A 16278-nucleotide genomic window follows, 5' to 3' on the forward strand; every position below is an offset into this window, starting at 1 on the left:
ACTTCGAACATGTTAAATTCTCCCCCATTTTTCCTGGAAAGAATACTATATTAGAATAAAAAGCATCTACCATGTATGAGACTTCAATCAAAACGAATGTGATTTAAATTCTATTTAATAAATTATTTGTCTCTTAAATTAACTAGATTTGAACCAAGCTGATGTATTTCAGTAAGGCAGATATAATTCAAGAAATTCTAACTCTCTCTGTGTACATTACTTACAATGTTAAATTTCTTAAGAATATCTACTTCATTTTTAGGGAGATGTATTTTGTTTCTGTTTTGTTGTTGTTTTTTGTTTTGGACTGCTGGTGGCAGTTTTGAATGTCCCCTCAAAGTGTACTCATTGGGTTGACTTTCTAACTATTTTGATGTTTGATAGAGAGCACACTAGTCTCAGAGCTGGTTGAAAGAGATTATGAAAAATGTCTTTGGGTCTTAGATTGAGGGAAAGGCTGATATCAGGTGTAATCACATTATATAAGGATCAGTCATGTTTTATGGACACTAAATAGAGGTTTGAACTAAGTTATCTTCTCAAATTCACCTGCACAGTGAGTGGGGCTTGAGTGAGGATGTCTCCCAAGCTTGGTATTAGCTTTGTGCATGGTATCATGTGTCACTCACTGAATGGCACCTGTGTTATCTGTGACTGTTTTCACTCTTCTTCCTTCCAGCACCTTCTTTTCTCTTATTTTTCTCTCTTCTGTTCTAGCATTTTCCTTCTTTTCCATATTTATATTACATTGTTCCCTTGGCCATTCTAATTCATTTCTGCTTGATTTTACAGTGGAATTAATTCATTTGTACTTTGTTTGTAATTTTGCACAGGAGGTGATTTTGAGATGTGATATTTTCTTTGATGTTTTAATGTGGTTTTGACAAAAGGGATCAAAAAGGGGGGGTGCAGATAGAGGGAGGATAAACCTGATCTAGGCAGCTGCTGAGTGAAATGGAGGGAAGCAGAGTGTAGAGGTTCACAGCTTCCTATTGATGATCATTCTAATAAACAGTTTCCTGGTCATATTGTTCTGGTGAGCTCACTTATTAGCATTGACCACCTGAGCCTGGAGGCTGATTTTTGTGGACAATTTGCCAGGTCACAAACTGCAGAGAGAATGGGAGAGGGAAAGGGAGAGGGTTAAGGAGAAGGAAAAGAGGGAGAGAGGGAAGAAGAAGAAAGAGAAGTAGAGGGAGAAGAAGAGGGAGAAGAGGGAGGAGAAGAAGGAGGAGGAGAGGGAGCAGAGGAAGAAGAAAGAAGAGAGAGAAGAAGAGGGAGAAGAGGGAGGAGGAGGAGAAGGAGGAGTTGAAGAAGAGGAAGAAGAGGAAGAAGAAGAAAGGAGGAGGAGGAAGAGGAGGAGAATGAAAAGGAGGAGAAGGAGAAGGAGGAGGAGGAAGAAGAAGTAGAAGGAAGAAGGAAGAAGAATCAGCAGCAGCAGCAGCAGCATCTAGGGATCCTTGTCTACATCTCTAATGTGGAAACAAACAAACAAAAAATCCTGGAGGATACGTAGGAGATTTGTTTGTTCTTACTGTAGCTTTTAAATAGAAAGAAGAAGAAAAGATGCTTTCTTCTGTGTCTTATAAGCTAGGACTTGTTTGTGGGTCTCTATTTGAGAGGAAGTGCAGAAGATGGAAATATATTTTGGTTTTCTTTATTAACTGTTGATTAACTTTCAAACAAAAGATCTCTGTTCAAATGGAGATGACTCTGGTGTCAAGTTCAACACAAGGAGAATACCCACTGTTAGTTAGCCTGTTGAAATAATGCTGTCTGGGGCAATGGTTACATTTTAAAGGCACCTGCTTATATTCTAACCCCACCATTCCCCTGCCCAGACATTGGTGAGCAACAGATTCATGCTATTTTCTGGGTTTTGTTTTCAAAGATACAATCTTAGATGAAGTTCAGGAAATAGCTAGCTAGAGAGTTGATCTATGCTACCTCTTAAGGAAATGTTACTCTTGCCTAACTAGGTTACCTGTTTTTAATGGTAACTATTTCTTGTCTTGATATAATGCACCATTTGTTTTCATTCTTATATTCACTCTGGACTATTTTAAACACTTGCTGTTGGCAAGCACTGTTCTATATCACAACAGGAGGAAACATCTGGCGAAAGTACCTGCTTCCATGGGGTGAATGTTGTGGTGCGGTGTATTCAAGGCTTTGAAAACATGTCTTTGGGGAAACTTCTCACTTCAAGAAGATAAGATAGAGTAATAGATATGATACGTAGCAAAAAGGTGAACTATGGAATGTAGGGTGTGATGACCTGTCCTGTGGAACACAACAGGGTTGGGGATCAGGGAGTTCTGGGACAGCACGAGGATATAATTCTAACAGAGTACACAGGGAGGTCTGAGCTAAGTTCAGAGAAGGGACCAAGCAATCAAGGAAGGGTGACATTGCAGGTACCAGGAAGCTGCAGACAGCAGCCTCTGTGGCCTTGGAGGCCCCATGGAAGGGTGGAAGAGTGTATGTTTCATCTTAGAAGATAAGAGCATAATGATCTAGTGGCAAAGGTGGGGTGTGTACAGAGGTTAGAATCATAGGCAGATGACACAAGGCCAGAGGGCCTGAAATGAGGCTGTGATGCTTATCTGGGTACAAAGAAAACTTTAAGGGCAGCTGCAAACACATGCTCTTCAGACTCTGTGCAATATTTTTCTGTGTCAACGTTGCATGTATCAGTTGTGACACTTATGGATGGTGACTGCTCTGTGTCATTTGCAATGTCTAGGGTGTACAGCTGTCCCGAATAGACAAAAGACAGACTCTTGCATCCATCTTACCAAGGAGTGGGCTGTACGTCCCTGACACATGGAGGACGGATGAGAGCTATATTCCTAAATTTTCACATAAGCTTACTTAGAAGGTACTGTCCTCCAGCTTAAACAGCAACATAAGCAACAGCAACTGAGTCACTAGACCTGTTTGTCCTAGTGTATCTCCAGTATGATGAATTTGTCACCCTGTAGGATCTCAAATGGCTAGGGAGCTGAAGGCAGAAAATCCTTTCGGCATCCATTCTTACTCCTGCCGCTTGGTGGCAGTATTTGTCATCCCTCACTGAAATCAGAACTGAATTTGCCCCTATTTAAAGCCTTTAAAATCCTGTGCTTCAGGACTGAGGTGATCCTATTACGTATGAACTTTCACTAAGTGAATAATACAGTTGAAAACTTTAAGTAGGGACTTCGGGGGGGGTGTAGATAAAGAACAATTGAGAAAAATCCTTAAGACTGGCATGCAGAACTGAGCACAGGGTTCCTCCTATTTGTAAAATAGTCAGCCACACAAGGGTCGTCATGTGTCTATGAAAAGCAGTCACATTCTCTCATTGTGCTAACCGAACTGGGGAAAAAAAAGACTGAATATTCTTGCTGCATACTGCGAAAAATATACCTAGTGGGAGTCTTAGCTTTTAACTGAGGAAATGGGAAATTTTGCTCTTTAAGGTATTGACTGTCTGCTTCCTTTCCAATCCAGAACCTCAATCCTCTATTTTGGAAAGCCCGAAAAAATGCTCAAACGGTGTCCAGCAGGTAAGAGGACATTATTAGAATGGCAAATCCTCGTTTCTGTTTTTCACCTTAAAACAGTGAGAGAACTGTGATTGACATTCTATCCGCACAGATGGCGGGGCTGCCCCGAATTAGCTCACAGGGGGAGCCACTGAGGCAAAGGCAAATGCTTGTTTTTATTTACATCTTGCAATCCCATTCATCCTTCAGGCAGAACCAAGTACTAGGTTTGCAGATTCATATTATTCTATATCGAACCAGAAGGCTGGTGTCAGCATTTGCTGTCTGCAGCGAAACTCCAGGCCACCCCAAGAGATGTTTGTGCTGTGATGTGTCTGGGCAAATCCCAGGGGTAACCTTTAAAACGATCTTGGCATGGCCTGTCTAATATCTAGTAAGACACCTTTTCATCGTGCTGTGGTTGGGAAAAGGCCTTTGTGCATGGTCGGATATGACTGTGCTATTGAGCCCTTGCAACTTGTAAGTTGCTTCAGAGGATGGGACATTCGATGGAATCATTTAGACCCTTCCGTCTTTATAGATATCACTCATATCTGTAATCCATGTCCTGGGGAAGCAGAGACAAGTAGAGCCTGGAAACTCACTGGTGTAGTCAAGTGGTGAGTTTTAGCTTCCATTAGAGACCAGGAAAGGGAACAGAATAATTAAGGAAGACATCTGATGCTGACTTGTGGCCTCCATATGCATATACCTGCACACACATGCCCTGACACGCGTGCAATCATTCACGTCCACATAGAAATAAGTAACTGAAAATGTCCAGACAAGAAACCTTTCATAGAGCATTGGTTGTGGATAGCAGCTACTTTTTCAGATATACGAGGAATTGTTGAAAATATTTATAATTATTCCCAACTATGCTTTTAAGAATGGTTTCATGCTGCATGAGAACATAGCTAGTCTACATTGTATGCGAACAGAAATGAGACCCGTTCTTTTCCATGGTATCAGACCTATGGAAGAGGAGAGGAATCTCACCCAACTTCTAAACCTGTCTCGGTTTCTGGATAATGTGCATCGGTATACGATGTAGCTTTATATATAGGATCTGAACTTGAGAATTGCTGACATTTGAGAAATCCTCAAAGTGAAGACGGGGCTCTGTTTTAAAATAAGTTTATGGTTACATTAAAGTTGTACTCCTCCTGGAAGCGAGATGGGGCTATGGGGTTAGCTCAGAATCGAACAATCTCCAGGTTTTCTTCAAAATACCAGCTAGACGAGCTTTGTTTGTCTGTTGGTTTGTCTGTCTGTTCAGAATTAAATCTGTAATGAGGACAGAGTCATAATAGCTTCCCTAGCTTACGGTTTGCTGGTTTGTTTTTGCTTTGTCTCTTTCTGAGGAGAGACCTGTATTGATCTGGGCACACTAGAAATGCATGGTGGCCTCAGCCTGTGGTTATTTAATTAGCTGCAACAATTCATTTATGGTAAACCAAAGAAAGACAGCTAAAATGATGAAAACGGAAGAGTAAATTAGCAATCGCAAACAAATAAACTCTCCCACTGGAGCTGGAGACAGGCACGAGAACGTTTAAGAACATTTGCTGCTCTTTGCAGAGGACCCAGGCTGAGTACTTATGTATTTATTCTTAGACCTATGTAGTCCTTACAGCAGTATTTTAAAATACCTACCGTGTTTTCCTTCTTACTGATGAAATGATATTTGGAGGCATTAAAAGCAACTCCCCTAAAGCTACAAGACCCCTATGATGGGTCTGCATTTCTGTGGATCATTCTCAGGTAATTAGTTTGTACCATCTCACTGCAAAAACACTGGATGAATGAGAGGAGAAGGTCATTGTAAAAGTTATTTCATTATTTTTAAACTATACCTTTTTAAGTGAGCCAGATGTCTATAATAGAGAAAGAGAAGTCTATTATTTCAATTTTGTCTCTAACTTTGGAAGTTTTACTCTAGCTTTGATGTGTTAAATTGTATTTATTAATTTTAATCTGGGAACTTAACATGTTTGTGGATGAAACCCTTTGCAGTTTGCACCTTGGCCACTAGAGGGCAGCTCTGCACCTCTGTAAATTAACAGGACAGCAGGAAAGGGCCACTTCTGGCCAGTTGTGTGTGGGTGACGATCAGAAATGTTTTGCTAGCCCATCCTGTGCTGCTACATTATTCTGCAACTAGAAGATGGAATATTCTGGACTGTTTAGCCAGGGTTCTGTTGCCTTCCTCATGTGTGTTTAGGTGCCTGTCCTCTCCACTGAAACTATACAGAATTTGTTGAAAGAATTTTGAGTGATACTTTGTCCTATAGTTAACAATTCTAAGCATCCCACATCCCTAGAAACAGCACGCCACCACTGAAGCTCTTCTGCAGTGTGAGGATATACATGCCAGTGCTTAAGGAAGAAGGCAATTTTAAAATAGAACATTTCACCTTTAAGAAATACAGTGTGGTACTTAAGCTACAATGTAAAGGTGAAACCCCTTTACACCCTATAGCACAGAAACAGGCGTCAGTCATTCTCTCTAAAAACACTTGCCTTGACTTACAGATTGGTTACCTGGCATGTTTCTCACGCAGTTGGGTTTTAAAAGATTTATTTCTACGTGTGTGTGTGTGTGTGTGTGTGTGTGTGTGTGCACGCGCGCACATAGCTGTGCACACCCATAAGTGTGCAGGCATTGACAGAGACCAGAAGAGGTCATTAGATTTCCTGGAGTCAGAGTTACAGTCACTTGTGTGCTGCCTGAGGTTGGTACTGGGAACTGAACTCCCGACCTCTGAAGGAACAGCATGTTGTTTTAGCCACTGAACCCTGCCTTCCCAATTTTACCTATTGGTTATTTTTGCTTTTGAATTCTAAACAGAATTTTTATTTTGCAACGTTTTCCTAAACATCTTAACTGCTTTCCAATGTAAATATGCAATTTGAATAAAATTATAATTTTTGAGAACTTGGTAAGGTTGAAAATGTCAGCCAATTAATAATTGGGTTCCCACCAGTTAATATTTGTTAAGTATGACTTCAGAAGGTTTGTATTTAGAACCAGTACCAGTGATGAATGAATGACCACCATATAATCATGGTAAGAAAAATGGGTCTAAAGGCGAGGAGAACTAATTCAGAAAGCACGGGATGGTTATCCTTCAGGCCCAACTGAGTTTACAATCATTTTAGGTGCTCAATAAACATGTTAGCAGTTAAATCGTGGGTCTCAGGAGGTGCAGGTAGTTAAGAAGAACAGAAACACAGATCCTCCTTGGCAGAGATGCAGACACAAAGCTGGAGCCCTTGAGAGAGTATTTACCACACCATGTACCAGGGAAGATACAACCTTTCTGGAAAGATCATTTTTGTTTTATGGACACTCCAAGGGGATCAGTGTAGGTATTTTAGCATCAGAAAAAGGAGGAGATACTCATCAGGTTTTCCTTGTTTTGAGACAGAGTCTGACTGGGTACCACTGTCTAGCCTGCAACTCACTATGTAGATCAGGCTGGCCTCAAACCCATAGATAGCCATTTACGGCTGCCTCCCAAATGATTAAAGGTGTATGCTCCCCGGTCTGGTTCTTGGGCATTGGATTTGAAAGCTGAGAAGCAGTGTTTAGGGTGTGGAGAAGGAAATGGATGAGGGCTTAGAGCTGCACTGGAGGTAACAGCTTTGCTCTGTTGAGAATTAGTGTAAAATCAGTGCGTGTTGTGCAACATCTATATGGGAGAAAGGAAACAAAGGCGAGGAAGTTATTCGGCTGGAATAGCAACGAAGGAGAATGCCTTGCTTATGAAAGGATGCCTTCCCCATGGTTAAGCATCTCCGATCTGCTGTGTACTAAGACACTTAGAGGAGACAGGGTAAAAGCATAAAGACTTTTAGAAGGCAATATGACCCCTTCACATAGACATGTCAATTGGTGTTGTCTTTGCTAGGGTCTTGTTTAGGCTGCTATGTTGGTGAGACTACGGGAGTGTAGCTTTGCTGATATTTCTAAGAGATGAATTCTCAAAGCGAATTTCTAGTTTCTCTAGCTTTCGTATCTTTCCGCCCCCTCTTCTGCTAAGGTCGTCAAGCATTAGGTGCAGGAGTTGTGTTATAGACGTGTCGGTGGGTGCTGAGCACCCCAAGTCACCTGTTCCCCACATTTTATTGGTTGTGGTTTCCTATAATGATCTCCATCTGCTGGGAGATGTCTCCTGAATGAGAGGTGAGACCTATACTTATCTGTGAGTGTAAAAGGACAAATATTTAGAATGTAGTTAGGAATGATGCTGGCTTACTAAAATGGGAGTTGCATTTCGATTTTAAACAATAAGAATAGTATAGATTTTAAAAGAACAACAACGGAAAAAGAAGTAGTCATTTCAGTTATAGGACTGTATCTTTTCCAGATATCTACAAACCAACTTAGAAGACACGGTGTGACTGCCAAGGTATTTAATGTATATGGTAGAGTACTGGAGTAATTAAAGAAATGTAAAGTTGTAGAGAGACTGTAAATTTAGAAGAATAGTGTCTTAGGAAGGTAATTTCATAATTGATTCGATTTGCATAAGTGTAGGAAGAGAAGAGCATTGCAGATGGAGAGAACTAGTAGAGACTCAGAACTGGAAGTGAACTTGGCATTAGGGTGACTATTGTCCAGTTGACTTGACAGGCAGCTTAACTTACTCCTCCTATGGAGACTTGACCTCTACTGGTGGCCACTGGCCCAGGGTATGCAACTGGGCAATGATTGAGCCCAGACCCCATTGTTATCTGGATTATAGCTGCAGTCTCCTTATGGGTCCCCTTACTTCCCATCTTGACCTCTTCTAATCTCTTCCTGCACGATGCCCCAGAGTTATCTTTCTGAAAACACAAACTTGTTTACCCCTGATATCTGCTCAGATTTACTCAAGGACTGTTCACTCTGTCTCTAAAAGGTTTCAGGCCTGTGAGTTTGACATTCAGAGTCTCCCTCCTGCCATTGCCCTCTTGGCCTTATCTCTCACTGTCTTTCCTCCAGATTCAGCTTGGTCTAGGGAAAAATAAGTCATTGCCTCAAGACTCTACTACCCTTCATATCTTCCCTTGCCTGTCTCTCGTGGACCCTCAGATGCCCTTTTATAAAATGGACATGCTTGCCCTTACTCCATTTAAATTGTTCCATTTTGACTGCTCCTTACTCACTGTGTGAAAAACCTCATGCTCCAGAGCCCTTCGGAGTCCTCGCACTGTAACTACTGTGCCTAGGCCTTCTGTCTGGAACCATTGGACTTATGTACAGGGATTGAGCCCCATACAGAAGATACTGTCTATACTTTCTTTTGTCTCCTCAGTATCTAACACGGAGTCTGGCAGATTGATGGAGCCCAGAGAACTGTTTGAATGGATCAATATATGTTGACCATGCTGATGAGATGGACCAAAGAGCACGTCTTTGAGCAGTTGTAGAAAATTTACTCACAGAGGATGTGGGCTGTGGGGCTATAGTCTTGAGCACAAATGCCAGTTTTTCTAGAATTAGCTGGAGAACAGTCAGAGGGAAGCAGAAGCAGACCCTGATGAGGATGTTAGGGACAGATTTTAGTCAGTGGCTATGACTACAATAGGGGGAAATTCCACTGTGAACCAAAGTCAACTTTGGATTGCACAGAGACGAATGAGTTTTTTTTAAGGAATGAAGGAGGAGCAAGGAGGAGGGGATGAGAAGAGGCTTGTGGGAGTCCAGGAATGAACACAACAAGGGTTCTTCACTACACTCAAGTTTAGGTTTGTCCTGTCTGCTAGCTGGCAAGGACAGAAGCTGGGACTCCATCCCTGTCTTAGAATTGAAAAGATGGTGCCTTATCTTTAGCTAGCTGCTCCTGAACCAGACAAAAGATTTTGTCAATCTTGGATCTTCTCTCCCAGTCACACTAAGGGAGAATATAGTGGCAGTCTAAGGATGTGGCCTTGAGAAACCTTAGTGTGTAGTCAAATATTTGTAAAACAAGACTGAAGCCTCAGAGGGACCTGGTTCCAGTTTGGACCAGAGACAATCTTTGTTCGACCTTGTCTTACTTTGTTTCCTGATGCTTTAGAAAACTGAAGGTCATGAAATAGGTATTTTGAGGAAGCCAGGTGTTTATTTAGTTCGCCGGGGTGGAGGCTAGAATGCACAAGGGTGTAGCACTTCCATGTCTCCATGTCCTTCTCAGAATACGAAAGCAGGGAGCTGCTGAGGGAAACTGAAACTACCAGCCTAGATTTCTCTTTCATAAAGATTCTAATGCACTGCACTCTAGTGACAACAGCCTGTATTACTTAACCTCCAAAGTATCACCTCCAAGTGTCATCCATAACTTGGAGTATTTTTAAAATTGCCCCGGGGATAACATTTTCCACACACGACTTGTGTGGGTACATATTGTAACCATAACAGACTTAGTGGAACTGCTAATTCAATGTTATCTATTGAAATGAGTATAGCAGGTGTGACTTTCCTCATGGGAAAGTATCTTATTCAATGACTTAGTTTCCTCACCTATAAAATGGGTTTATAGGTCGTTCCTGCCTGAAGGGTTCTAAGGGATTTAAATGCGAGTAGTCAACACTCAGATTGCTAATTGACATCGCAGCAGAGTGATAGTCTCTATTAGTCAATATTGAGGATCAAGCTCGGAGCCTTTTGTACATGCTAAGCCAATGCTGTACCATTGAGCTCCTCATTATCCATGGATTCTGTATTTGTGAACTCACCTACTGGCTAAAGTTGATTGCAGTGTTTACAATTCTGTGGTGTGTTTGCAGGCATTTGCAAACCTGTCCAATGCGGTTAAAAATCTTGTTCTGTGAAGTTCGTACTTTCTTAGGTAAATTTGAGCAAAGAGAAACCTGTAAACAGGTATCTTTTGTGTGGTTTATTAAATGGCCTGCCTTGCATGTTTCTGTGGTATTTCCTTGGTGCTTTCACTGCTTAACATGGCTTTACACTTAGTGTTAAAATGCTGCTGGCATTCCTAAGTGTCAGAAGACCTTGATGGACCTGGTAAAAAGACTACGTGTTAGTCCATCTTTGTTCTAACAAAAGTTAGAGAGTCCTGGGCCAGTGTTAGTATTCAGTGTTAGTGAATCAAAAACAGGTCTTAAATGAAACATCGTTCTTCTGGGACACATGTTTCAAAAAAAGAAAAAGGTACCCATGGATCATGTGACCAGATGTGACCCAAGGCTTGCAGAAATCTGGAATCTAATCTTGTATTTGCACTGCACCTAAGGAACAGTGAGTAGTTCAGCACTGAATAACTGGGGATTTTCAAAGACTTTGCTTAGGATGTGTTTGAAGAACTCAGGTTGGGTATATCTTATTTAATCCTACTACTATCCACTCTGCAGTAGGCCAGATGGGTGATGGGGTGTTAGTCACAGTTTAAAGGAGGATAGGCTTATGTCAGCTTGTGGTTTCAGGCTTTAGTCCATGGTCTCTTGGCTGTGTTGCTTCTAGGCCCAGGCTTGGTGAAACAGAACACAGGGCAACAGTGTACTGTGGAGCAAAGTGGCTCAACTCCAGGTGGACAGGTGACAAAAGCCTCCCAAACCACCTAGGCCTGGGCCCAAGATTGCCTCCAGAAACATGCAGCAGGTGATACACTCTCTCCAGCCAGATGCAGTGTCCTGGTTAGGAGGTCATGCATGGATTAATCCTTTGATGAACTTGGCACCCTCATAATCCATGCCCTCCTCAATAGCCCTATGAATTGGAGACCACACAACCAACAGGTGACCGTTTCAGGAGGAGGAGGGCGATTCATATCTTAACTATGACATAGGCTATGTTCATCATACAGATCATTAAAGACCTTATGAGCCTTGTGAGAAATTAACATGTTCTCAGCGAGCGGAGGTCAAAGTTTCTGACAAGGAAGTAGACTGCCTGGTGAAGGAGGCTGGGATGGACAGTAAAAGACACAGCAGAGCCAGTTAGGCATGCAGTCCTGAGATGCTGTGAGTCTCAGCTGAGGGATTAAATGATGCAGAAGAAATGATAACCAAGGAAGGGGTGTGGGCATGGTTACTGTGCCAGGTGCAGATTAATCTGAGTGACACTGGCATCAACTGGAGACTGATCAGAAATGGAATTGTATTCCTAACCCTAGGGACTCAGATAGCAAGCCAGGGTTGAACAAGTCCCCAGTGATTCTTGGGACTGTTCATCATGAGAGACATTGATCAGCTCTTAAGAGGGATTCAAAGCTCTTAGGACATGCTAGTTGGTTGGAGGTTAAGATACAGTTTAGATTTAAGGCCAATGGCAGGGTATAAAATAGCAGTAAGAGCCAAGCAGATACAGCATCCAAGTAGCAATGGGAAGGAAAGACTGGAAGTAACCAGCAGAGAGGAGAGATGGGTGGACGAGAAAGTGAATTCTTGATTGTGTATTGCAGCTAAGTTACGTAAAGATAAAATCCCGACCGCTGCTCCTACTGAAAAGCAAAACTAAACAATCAGAGCAAAAGCAGAGAAGGTTTTAGGGAAAAGATGAGAAAGTGGAGTTCGACATTGTAGAAGTCGAGAGGGAAAAAGGTTTTATGAAGAACGAGGTGAGTAGGAGTCTTGAGTAGGAGTCATAGCCAGGATGAAGGCCACTGTGTTTGATAACACGGGTGAGCACCAGTAGCATCGGGAGAGCAATTATGTTAGCATGGCAGGGTCTAGGGAACTCTCCATCACCAACTATCAGTCTTAATCTATTGCATTTGATTTTCTCTAGGATTTGCTGCCATTTGACAGCAGTTGAGTGGTAGCGTAAGGGAAATAAGTGCTCAAGAGATGGTACCTTCCATCCACACATCATGAGAGAGTCACGCTCATCAGAGTACTTTTCTTCTTTCTGGTACTGTCTGGGTAAATGTAGTGATGTATTTGCTCAGAGGATGATCCAGCAGTCTGCCAGAATACTAACTCAGTAAGTGGATGGACATTCCGAAAGCAGGAGAATGAGAGCAGCAGATTCCCTCCTTACATTGATCTGATTCCTTGTTACCTTGGATCTTTCCCAAATATATTATCACATCTACCAGGGTTCCTAATCAATGACTCCTTTTGGCTTCGCATCAATCTATTGGTCATCTGTTATGCTAAATAACAAGAGGATGGCTAGTTAACCAGTTTTTATTTCTAAGTTGTCTTCCTCACATGTATGTCACATGTCTTATGTACGTAGCATAGACTTTACCAGATTCATTTTGGGTTAAGCACATTATAATTTTCAACAATTTAGTATTGATTTTATTATAAAGTTCGGAGATTCTAGGGAGATATGTCAGTGGAGGAGCACTCCCTTGTAGCTTGAAGACCTAAGTTCTTCACAGCACCCACATTAAAAGCTGTGTGTGGCTGGCTGTGTGCACCCATAACACCAGTACTATGTGTAGGGTGGAGAGAGGTGATTTTGGGGACTTCATGGCCACTAGCCTGGCTGAAAAAATGCTAAGCCCCAAGTTCATTGAGAAACCTTGTCTCAGTGAACAATGCAGAGAATGATAAATGAAGACATCCAGTATCCAGCCCTAGCTCCATAGTCCTCCCTCCCTCCCTCCCTTCCTCCGTCCTTCCCTCCCTCCCTCCCTTTCCCCTTTCCCTCTCTCCCTCTCTCCCCATACATTCTGTTTGAACTCTGAGAAGCTCTTGTTCCCTGTAATGAGTTCCACTTTAACAAACCCTTGAAAAGTTACCCATAATTTCTTATATCTCATATGTCCTAGTATTTTCCCCCTTTCTTGAAATTTGCCCTAAAAGTTGAAATTATTTGTATTTTACTTTGTGTAAGTAATCATACCTGTTTGAAATCTGGATTTACTTTCTATCTATGGGATCCTGTCTAGCATATGTTAAGTTATTGTAAATCTAGAATGCTATTGGCTTGTTCCAAAACCTTAGTGGGTTTTTTTTTTTCTTGTAGAATTCAAAACATGACAGATAGAACTTACATGGCTTGCTGAGGAGTAACTTTCCTCTTGTGTAGATGTGGGTAGTGTCCTTGTTTGTCAATAAAGGGACATAAAAATCAGCAGAGCTTACAAATCTGAGTGAGGTAGACAATGAATTATGCGTGCCATGTCACCATTTACAAAATCAACTTAGTATTATTTTACCATGAGTAGTTTTTACATTGTAGTCTCTGAAAGGACCATGCTGTCACAACAACTTTAAAGATGTGGCCATTAGCTTCTCAGCAAAAACTTGCTTGAGTGTATCTTGGCATCTTTTGTGACAATGGTAACCTTAATGTCACTGTAATGGGTTCTTTTTCTGGGAATCAAATAATCTTGCACTTGAGAACATGTTTTTGGCTAACATTTGATTCTCTCAGTGGCATTTTGTATTTTGCGATATTCAAGTGTTCAAACAATTTATAAGAACTGACCATCACCACCCACATTTAAGATTATACAGGAAAAGAAATCTTTTGGCTATGCGATTGCATAGAATTGTTGAGCCAAATAGGAGAGCAATGTCTACTTCTCTTGATTATTTGGGGATTTGAAACAGTATTTGTAAATGCAGATAATCTCAAAATCGGTACTACATAACTACATTGCTTTTTATATTGTTTCAAACAGGTTTGTCTAAATCTGTCTACAAGTAAAAACTATTATAAAGATTCTTCATAAAATGTCAAAGCTATACTTTGCCCTTCTTTTAAAAGAGTGACGTAACTTTTATAGCTGTTGCCATGAACATTGGATAAACTGTTGCACAATTCTGGAAATGCTGAGAGCATTTCTGTAAAGGGAAGAAGTCTAAGATAACAGAGTGTGTTTCTCCAATGTCAAGTCCTTTGAGAATTGGATAGACATCTTCGAGTTGTAGCCTGAGAAATGGGAGTTTACGTTCCAGGCACTGGACACAGGGAACAGGCTCCTAACTCGAGGACTCTTCATGGACCACAGAGTGCCTGGCAGTCTCTTAGAGATTAAATTGTGGCTTTGTCAGTGGCTTGGCTCCACAGATCTTCTCTTCATGTGGGTCTTGAGCATAGAATGTTTGGTTACATGGCCAGAAGACAGCAAGGCCTTTTTGTTGATAATGACCTATATTTAACATGTAAATTCCTCAAAATAAAAGATAACCCATGGAGAAATGAACATTACTGTTGACAAGCAATACACTGTGTCCCTAAGAATACAACAGACACTGTTGCCATGGGTGCTGTGAGTTAGTCCTCTGCAAGAGCCAGCCAGCCCTTGGTAGGTAACCCTAGATAAGGAAGGGCAGATACGATTCTTTGATGACTCAGCTAAGTTGAGAGCTGAAAATCTTAGGTTTTGGCATGGGAAGAACTTAATTACTCTGCTTCCTCGATAAAACAAAAAGAAGATTGGACCTTCTGATATTCTGTGGAATGAGTTAAATGTGGTCAAAAAGGAAATGCAAATTCTGGAAAACTGTGGGGTTTTTTTCCCCCTCTGAAGTGGAAATAATGTAAAAAGTAGGAAAATCTCTCTCATCCCATCTTTTCTTCCTTTTTCTTTGTCTATAAACTTACCTGTAAGAAAAACTTCTCTAACAGGATTTTATCTCCTGTCTTTGTACTGTGATTATTAACATCTTCAAGAATGCCTTAACTCTGTTCGTTCCTGGCACCACACAACTAGTTATGATATATATTATAGATTTATCATCGGAATTTTATTATATCACCATTTTCTCTACCATTTCTTAATTGTACTTCTTGCTGTGCCATACACTTGAAAATCTTTAAACCTTAAAATATGTGTATATTTCTATATTATCAGTTCTTTATTTTCTTAACTCTTTAAATTATTTAAGTGTGTTACTTATCTCATTATTTTGAAAAGTGAATGAGATACGTATTAGTACATTGAGTATATTTAGGTTGGCCTAGTGTTACAACCATGTAATCTCAGCTACCCAAAGGCTGACACACGGGCATTACAAGTTGAAAGACTGTCTGAAATGCAGGTTCAAAGTCAGTCTTGGAAACTGCCTCAAAATGAAAGACAAATCAGTATAGCAAGGGCTAATGGGACATCGAGGATGAGGTCCTAGCTTCAGTACCTAATACCACAAAACAAACAAACAAAGTAAACGAGTAAATTTAATTAAAGTGTTCGGCTCAGCCCTAAGTCCTTTCCCTTTCTCACAAAGCACCACTTACTATTTCCTGTTCTTTTCTTTTAAATATGCATTAACATTTTATTACCATTAGGAATGGGAAAACACAAAATGTGGAAATGTGTTTCAAAAGCTTAATTTTTTAAAATGATTTTTCTTTAATCTTTTTTTTACAGTCCAGTCTTCACTCCCCTTCCAGTCCATACCCTGACCACTCCCTATCCCATACTTTCTTCCTTCTGCCCCCTTCCCACTCCAAGAGGATGTCCCCACCTCCCCATCCCCACCTTACCTGACCTCCCCACTCCCTGGGGCTTCAAGTCTCTGGAGGGTTACCTGCATCTTCTCTCACTGAGTACAGACCAGGCAGTCCTCTGTCGTATATGTGTTAGGGGTCTCATATCAGCTGGTGTATGCTGCCTGGTTGGTGGTCAAGTGTCTGAGAGACCTCAGGGTTGCAGATTGAGACTGCTGGTCCTCCTACAGGTTTGCCCTACTTGCTTTTCCCTAATTGAACCACAGAGGTCGCCACCTTCTGTCCAATTGGATGAGTGCTAATGTCTGCATCCAATTCATTCAGCTGCTTGTTGGGCCTCTCAGAGGGCAGCCAAGCTAGGCTCCTGTCTACAAGCTCACCACAGCATCAATAACAATTTTAGGCCCC

General features: G+C 41.3%; 1 protein-coding gene across 1 annotated transcript in view; it reads left to right on the top strand.

The window, feature by feature from the left end:
• The window catches only part of Fmn2 (formin 2), a 316927-nt gene that overhangs the window by 79413 nt on the left and 221236 nt on the right, over positions 1-16278 (top strand). The window contains exon 4 of the mRNA NM_001427798.1: positions 3496-3551. Within this exon, the coding sequence (NP_001414727.1) occupies positions 3496-3551 (56 nt within the window). The remainder of the gene's footprint in view (positions 1-3495; positions 3552-16278) is intronic.

This window comes from Rattus norvegicus, chromosome 13, assembly GCF_036323735.1.
Source record: "Rattus norvegicus strain BN/NHsdMcwi chromosome 13, GRCr8, whole genome shotgun sequence".
Lineage (NCBI taxonomy): Eukaryota > Metazoa > Chordata > Mammalia > Rodentia > Muridae > Rattus > Rattus norvegicus.